Below are 8,829 nucleotides of genomic sequence, written 5' to 3'. Positions count from 1 at the left end.
AAAAATACAGAAAAAATACAAAAATACGTATGATACAGAAAAAAAATGGATGGACAAATTTAGAGGAACGCAAAAAAAAGTTTAATTACTAATTTTGAAATTATTTTAGGTGCTGTAATCCAGTAACTAAACCTTTTTTTTGCGTTCTTCTAAATTTGTCCATGAGTATGTGCCTATCTACCTGTGTTATCTACATTCCTCAGCAGATAATACTTTTCCAGTGTAATTAGCAATTAATGTTATGGGCAGTACTTACGTAACGTCTAGCGTGTAATAATGAAACTAGGTACGTCATTGTTTTGTTATGAGTAGTTCGTTTTTAGGGTTCCGTACCTCAAAAGGAAAAAAGGGAACCCTTATAGAATCACTTTGATGTCCGTCCGTCTGTCAAGACCCTTTTATCTCGGGATCGCGTGGAGGTATCAAGCTGAAATTTAAACCATATCTATCTATGGTCCCTTGAAGCTGTGAAAAAATCAAATTTCTAAGTTAACGTAAAAAAAAAAATACTTACGGCCGTATTAGTAGATAAGTACCTACATTACGATACAAGTCAAAATTCGAACGAGTGGATTATTAAATTGTACAATTAATTAAATTGACACGAGTTGCGAATTACCTATTCGTACATGTACCTATCGTACAACGTTTTACAGTACATATAAATAACTCAGCCTATATACGTCCCACTGCTGGGCACAGGCCTCCTCTCATGCGCGAGAGAAGACAGTACATATTTATGACCTCCCACGGGTAAAGGTACCTTACGGCGGTTGGCACTTACGCTATTGTTAACCTCGCTCCAATATTATTGAGGCGCTATGCGACGTAAGCGCCAGCCGCCATAAGGTACCTTTTGCCGTGGAACGTCACATATGGCCATTTAAATTTTCGACATAATAAGGTAATGTGCTTGTTATCGCACTAGTGCGGTAACGTAGCATCATATACTGTACTGTAAAATAAAATAAAAAAATAGTAAAATTTGTTTGATACGGAACCCTCGGTGGGCGAGTCCGACTCCCATCTGGCCGGTTTTTTTAGGGTTCTGTAGTCATTAGTCAAGTAGGAAACTTCATATGTAGTTTCTTCATGTCCGTCTCTGTCCGTGTTCGGGTCAGCTCAGTGATCCTGATCATTAGTAAGCTACTATTACATTTGGGTACCGTAATTATTTTATAGAACTAGGATTTTTTTAGGGTAACATCGTCCGTAGGTAAGTACATTGGGGATTTTTTTCGTTTCAATCCTATGTTGTCGCCGTTGTGGTCTTGAAAACCTAGGTACCATTTTTTTGCTAAAATGAAATCGTCGCTCCAAAAGTCCAGTCCCAGTCCCACCCCCTTTCTTGGACCGTGGGCAAAAATATGAAATTACTAAAATATTAGGAGTACAGGATCTACCTACCTCATATAAAAACTTCGGGTTTACACATTGTATTCAAGGTACCTATTTTTAAATTAAAAGGCAGTATTGAGGTAGATACGTAGTTTATTATAAACACACACATCATCAGTTGGGTATATTTTTCTGTAAGTATATCACCACTTAAATTATCGACAATAGCTTAGGATGGTATCCACCTGTCCAATTTTTTTGTCCAATGTCAGTGCGTCACACTCTCTCATTAAAGCAAAACGTGAGACGCAATACATACACATTGGACAAAGAAATTGGATAGGTGGAATAAGTACCACCCTTATGTATTGTAACATTTGTAACCTAAAAATATACAATAGGTTCGCTAAATGCCAAAACTTTTCACCATTGATTTACCAAGGTATGAAGGTATGTCTTAGAGCACGGGTATCCAAACTTTTTTGGCCCGAGAGCCAAGGCCAGGCTTTTGATTTCGGCTTTCCTGCTTCCTTTACGTACACGCATCTAACCGTAGTTTGGAGACTCCTAGTTAAGTCGCTTTAAGGTGGGATCAGACGGTTCACTCGAATGAATGTTCACTCGAGTGAATGTTTCATTTTCCTTTCATTTCACGTTCACACGGCTGCTGGAAAGATTTTAATTTTTTCTTTTCTTTCACTATGGCGTCGAATGAAGTTGTGCGCCTTGGTAGGTATAAGTTTAATTTGTGATCATTTAATAAAGATTTTAATAAACAAGATGCAAAGAAAGCGTCGTCGGTAGTGGCTGCGACCTTGGATCGCAAGAAGAAATTTATTTGGAGCCTCGAATACATTGCTGAGAGAACTAGCCGATGAAGATCCGAAATCGTATTACAATCATTTGCGGATGACTTCAAGTAATTTTGTAGAACTTCTATTATTACTAATAGGTCCGTTAATAGCGAAAGAAAACACTTTAATGAGATACAGTATACCTAGCCGAATAAAACTCCAAATTGTACTGCGATACCTTGCTACTGGTGATTGTTTTGGAACTCTGGGATATTTATACAGAGTACCTAGAAATACCATATATCCTACTTTGTTCGTTCCACTTGCACACCATTTTATTGCTTTTACGTTATCTTTGTCTAGCTAGATAGTAGGTATAGTATACCCACAGGATTCGAGAAAAATATGCATAATCCGAATGAACGTTCATTTCTGTGTTCACACTGTTCATTTTTTGTTCATTCGGAGTGCGAGTGAAATATGCCGAATGAAAATATCCAACATTGTTGGATTCTTTCACTAATGAATTCATTTTTCATTTTGGTTCATTTTGTGTTCAGACGTGTCACTTTGAGTGAAAGATCAATAATGAAACTAGAAAATGAACAAAAAATGAACCGTCTGATCCCACCTTTAGAGCCGGCACCAAAAAAACTTACTGTTTTTTTGGTGTTTTTCTATCTCCTTACTTAAGTAGGTAGGTAGGTACATGAATATCACACAATTTCACACGGCACTTCAGGTGCTTCAGTCTTACCTACGTCACAAATGGTTTAAGTACCATAATTGGATGCGAATATCCGAAAATTACTAACCTAAAATTCATGTAAGTAACATAATATATATAGTAAATGTACTTATACCGAGTCATTTTCAAAATCTGCATTCGTTTCACGTTACAGGATACGACTTAGGTTTTTTAGTACCTTCTTGTTGTTAGGTATGTAGATAATATTAAATAGGTACCCAGGTAGCAAACTGACGTCAGCGACGCACAGGCGACGTCATTTATAGGTCATAATAAGGTCGGTCATTTATTCGTCCAGAGTAGACGTTTAACTGACGTCTATTTGGGGTCAATATCAGGACGTACCTTTTAGTCACAAAATTGACGTTTTAATGACGTCTATTTAGGGTCACTACCAGGACGTACTATTTTAGTCACAAAGTTGACGTTTCACTGACGTCTATTTGGGGTCACTATCAGGACGTACCTTTTAGTGACAAAATTGACGTTTTAATGACGTCTATTTAGGCTCACGTTCAGGACGTACTATTTTAGTCACAAAGTTGACGTTTCACTGACGTCTATTTGGGGTCACTATCAGGACGTACCCTTTAGTTACAAATTTGACGTTTTAATGACGTCTATTTAGGGTCACTATCAGGACGTACTATTTTAGTCACAAAGTTGACGTTTCACTGACGTCTATTTTGGGTCACTATCAGGACGTACCTTTTAGTCACAAAAATGACGTTTTAATGACGTCTATTTAGAGTCACTATCAGGACGTACTATTTAAGTCACAAAGTTGACGTTTCACTGACGTCTATTTGGGGTCACTATCAGGACGTACCTTTTAGGTCACAAACATGACGTTTCACTAACGTCTATTTGGGGTCACTATCTGGACGTACCTCAGCGACGCACAGGCGACGTCATTTATAGGTCATAATAAGGTCGGTCATTTATTCGCCGAGAGTGGACGTTTTACTGACGTCTATTTAGGGTCACTATCAGCACGTACTATTTTAGTCACAAAGGTGACGTTTCACTGACGTCTATTTGGGGTCACTATCAGGACGTACCGTTTTGGTCACAAACATGACGTTCCACTGACGTCTATTTGGGGTCACTATCAGGACGTACCTTTTTGGTTACAAACATGACGTCTCACTAACGTTAATTTTGGGTCACTATCAGGACCTGCCTTTTTGGTCACGATTACGACGTTTTACTGACGTCTATTTGCGGTCACTATCAGGACGTACCATTTTAGTCACAAAGTTGACGTTTCACTGACGTGTATTTGGGGTCTCTATCAGGACGTAAATATGGCGTAAACGGGGAATATCCAGAAACACTAAAATAAGACTTGTACGAGCCCTTGTATTTCCAATATTTATGTATGGAGCCGAAACGTGGACAATCAAAAGCAGAGAGAAACAACGGATCGATGCCTTTGAGATGTGGTGTTGGAGGCGTATGCTGAGAATACCATGGACAGCTAAGCGCACGAATCACTCCATACTGTTGGAACTCGACGTGAAAGTGCGATTGTCCACAATCTGTGAACAACGCTTCCTAAGTTACTTTGGCCATATAATGAGAAGGGGAGACGAAAGTTTGGATAGGTTAATCGTTGTTGGTAATACTGATGGCAAAAGGTCACGGGGCCGTTCACCAGCACGATGGACTGACCAACTCAAAGGCGAGGAACCATCTCAGAAATTCTATGACGTGGTGAGGAAAGCGATGGACCGGAATCGATGGCGAGAGTGTGTTCGTGCCCGAACAAAACCCACCAACCACGATGGATGCGACCAAGAAGAAGATCAGGACGTACCTTTTTGGTCACTATCATTATTAATTACCAAATAAGTCAAGAGATGGCACTTTGTTCCCAACGCGTCTGTTCTACAACGCGGTGTTAAGATTTTTCCGGGTTTATATATAAGGTTCGAGGAACAATAGGTCGTCAATTCAAAAGCAATAGTGAATGTTGTAGACAGTGTACAGTAGTGTAATAAAGTGGTGGTTTTATACAGAGTGTTATTTTTGGACCTCGTACATGGTCCTTCGAACCGGATAGTTGGCTATTCGGTTCTAGGATCCGACGGCAGAGGGGGCCGTCCGGCACAGTGCGGGTGCTGCCGAGTGCAGTGCCGACGTCAACCACGGCCTGACGACATCGGGTCCATATTACGTTACTAAAAGACGTCCTACCAACGACGTTGGAAGACGTCCATATAACATTACTATTAGACGTCCTACCAACGACGTTGGAAGACGTCCATATAACGTTACTGTTAGACGTTCTACCAACGACGTTGGAAGACGTCCATATTACGTTACTAAAACACGTCCTACTAACGACGTTAGAACACGTCCATGTTACGTTACTATTGGACGTCCTACCAACGACGTTGGAAGACGTCCATATTACGTTACTATTGGACGTCCTACCAACGACGTTGGAAGACGTCCATATTACGTTACTATTAGACGTCGTTAGAGACGTCGTGAGGCTATGACATATGTTCGTCATTTAGTACGTCTGTACGACGAAAGTAGCGACGTCATTTACCTCTGAAATGACCGTGAATGGACGTCGTTACGACGAAAATTTGCTACCTGGGATAGGCAGGATACCTACCTAAAATCATTGTTGCATCGAACTTAGAACTATTATCAAATTTATGGGGTCTTATTTGACTCGATAAAATGTTATATTGCTAGTATACCTATTGGTATTATTTCGTATTGTCACGTAAGTTAGGCCAAGCGCGCACCACGGCTTTTTGTCGCGCGATAATTTAGTCGCAGAAATGTAACGTATGTGTTTATATGGCAGTGCGCGCATATGCGACAAAAAAATCGCAGCGATTTTAAAATTGTGGTTTGTCACATTTTTCCGCGACTGCTCGCGACGCGATTGTCGCAAAGTGAATTGCAGCATACGGAGTTGTATGGCCCTGCGCGCACTGCGATAATAAAATCGCACCCCGGACCTCAGTCGGCACTTCGCTCTCCAAGCCTCAACATGTCGAAACCTGCTTCTCCGATGGAGTCTCAAGATGAGACGCTAGATGTTGACCATTTAATTATGGAAATAGAAGGAGATCACCTTTGTGGTATAAATACTCAAATTTATACGGCGATCGCATATTAAAGACACGTTTCATGACAAACGACTGGTACGAAATCCATGTTGAGAATGAACAAATCGTCGACTTTTTCATCGCAGTGCGCGCAGTGAATTTTCTGCGATATATTACAGCGCGATTCTAAAATCGTGTCGCAAAAATTAAAATCGTGGTGCGCGCTTGGCCTTATTAAGCCCCCTCCAGACTATGCGCGTGAATCGCGGGCGAAGCCGCGAATGCGAGTGTGGAGTCGATTTCGCTGTCTACGAAAATCGACGCCACACTCGCGTTCGCGGCTTCGCGCCGCGATTCGCGCACGAGTGAGGAGGGGGCTTTAGAACAGCACCGAAGTCACTTGCCGTTGGATATTTTTTGAATCCCAACACCAAAATATGGTAGGTGCTTAAAATTAATTAATGAATTAAAATTGAGCTATTTCGATTACTTGTGTTTGAGTAGTTTGCTTACATAAGCTATGTACTTATTAGAAAACTCGACGGTCAATCGGTACCTAAGAGCGTAGTACGCTAGCACCCTATGCAATACTGTAAATGCAAACAGCGCCAAGATTTGGAAATAGTAATTATCATCAATCATGCCCAAGTCTCTTAATAACAATTTAGGGTCAGCGTAAAGACAGAATACATCATCGCAGTCCATAGGGTCTCTTTCCTGGTATAAGGCCAAGGTTAATCCTGTGACAGTGTAGCGAAGATAGGAGGCAGCCATAAGGACCTTCATGATGAGTTCTATGTTGGGGCCGAAGCCCATTCCGTAGCAGCAGAGCGCTAGGAGCGGGGCTGCAGTGGCTGGACCTACTATAGACCCATTCTGAAACAAAATGTTAGGTAACGTTATTTTTAACGTTAATATTTATCAATTTTACCAATTATTTATTTTCAATAGTCGTATTTAGTTAATTATTTATGGTTTACACTAGTAACATTTATGGTTTATTTCTGGCAACATCGCTATAACGTGATTGGTTGATGTCTTGGCGGGCGAATAATATCGTTCAACGATTGGTTGACGTCATCGATATCACGCGATGTCGTCCACCAATCGCGAGGCTCTATTTTCCCGTCATATTGGCAACGGTTCTTGGTCGGGAGTTGATCAAACTCGGGCATTCTGTTTGGAGCGTTCGTGGAAATAGGTAGCTTATTCGGAGTGACGTGCTCACGGCTGTAGGTAACCTAGGTTGCCTAGGCTTGCTAGCTAGCTAAGTTAATTAATTGATGTGTAACGAATGTTGAGTTTAAGTGTCTAGAGTAATAAAGTAAATGGATGTTAAGTTTAAGCGTCTAGAGTATTTAACAAGTGAATGTAATCAAGTAGTTTGAATAAACATTCCTAATCTAACCGTTTGGAGTTTTCCTTTGTTCCGGTGCTTAGTAGTTGGTCGTTCATAAAAATATAATATTTTTTAGCTGTCGCAGAAGATTAAGTGAGTAGGTACACAGTACACAAACGATACACAAAGGGTTCTGAAACGGGAGCAGGAGTAAACCATTCTGAGAGACGAGCCAAGCGAAGCGCACAGGCACATGCCTACCTTTTCTCGAAGCGGTTCGTCGTTTTTAGGGTTCCGTACCTCAAAAGGAAAAAACGGAACCCTTATAGGATCACTCGTGCGTCTGTCTGTCTGTCCGTCTGTCACAGCCTATTTTCTCGGAAACTAAGAAAATAGCCAAAAAATTACCATACATACCCCCCCCGCCCCTTTATCTCCGAAACTACTAGGTCTAAAATTTTGAAAAACACAAAATAGTTCTTGACCTAAAGATGACAGGAAAACCTATTAGAAATGTGCAGTCAAGCATGAGTCGGATTTAATGTACGGAACCCTTGGTACGCGAGTCTGACTCGCACTTGGCTGGTTTTTTTTAACCCTCATAACTTGGGTTCGGATTGCGAGATCAACCAAGCAGTGCTCAATCGGGCGCTTAATTGCCATCCACGATTTTCGGCTAGAACTCTTACGATTGACCAATTTTTGATTTGCGCTAGAGTTATTCTCTAAGGCTAATGTAGCACGCAGTTTCGGTACCTACTCAAACTTTTATGAAATTAAATTATGACGTTTAAAATAACACTTGCACAGTCTCTGTGCAATCAAAATCGCTGCCAAGTTAGCTCGGTCTAACTCTAAGACAAATTTCTGCTGTCGCAAAACCATAAATTTTGTTCATAAGTTAGGTACAATACCTACTTACAATTAACTGACATTCGCTAATAATTTTATTCTACGATTAAACTACTTTCGATTGTATCTATAATTGTAATAGCCTTCGTATATTGTAAATCTAGCGTTTTGCCTCTATATTTCCGATTACTCTTGAATCCCAAAATTGCCCCAAAACTTTTAATAAGAACCTACCTATCGCCTGATGAGAATATAATGGTTTCGTGATAGGACGATAAGAACTTTAGTTTATAACGGATTTTGATTAAACTTTGTACGTAATTATGATATCACCTAGACTGTTCAAGAATTTGGGTCACCGATGGAGGTGTAGGACCGGGGTTGTGCGAACAAAGTCTGCCGGCGCAAAGCTTTGAAATACGCTAGGGATACTTGAAATGCATACGTGAAACAAGCCACCAATTTTAAGCTTAAATAAAACTCACTTCTTCTTCCTCGCGTTATCCCGGCATTTTGCCACGGCTCACGGGAGCCTGGGATCCGCTTGACAACTAATCCCATGATTTGACGTAGACACTAGTTTTTACGAAAGCGACTGGCACCTTCCAACCCAAAGGGGAAACTAGGCCTTATTGGGATTAGTACCTAATACGGTTTCCTCACGATGTTTTTCTTCACCGAAAT

General features: G+C 40.7%; 1 protein-coding gene across 1 annotated transcript in view; it reads right to left on the bottom strand.

The window, feature by feature from the left end:
* Window positions 1-6,358: 6,358 nt before the first annotated feature.
* The window catches only part of LOC134791666 (ATP-binding cassette subfamily G member 4-like), a 154,142-nt gene continuing 151,671 nt past the window's right edge, over window positions 6,359-8,829 (bottom strand). The window contains exon 11 of the mRNA XM_063762753.1: window positions 6,359-6,830. Coding sequence (XP_063618823.1) covers window positions 6,441-6,830 — 390 coding nt within the window. The 3' untranslated portion in view covers window positions 6,359-6,440. The remainder of the gene's footprint in view (window positions 6,831-8,829) is intronic.

Source organism: Cydia splendana, chromosome 1, assembly GCF_910591565.1.
Source record: "Cydia splendana chromosome 1, ilCydSple1.2, whole genome shotgun sequence".
NCBI classification, from domain to species: Eukaryota; Metazoa; Arthropoda; class Insecta; order Lepidoptera; family Tortricidae; genus Cydia; species Cydia splendana.
This window is presented reverse-complemented; position numbering and strand designations above follow the sequence as displayed.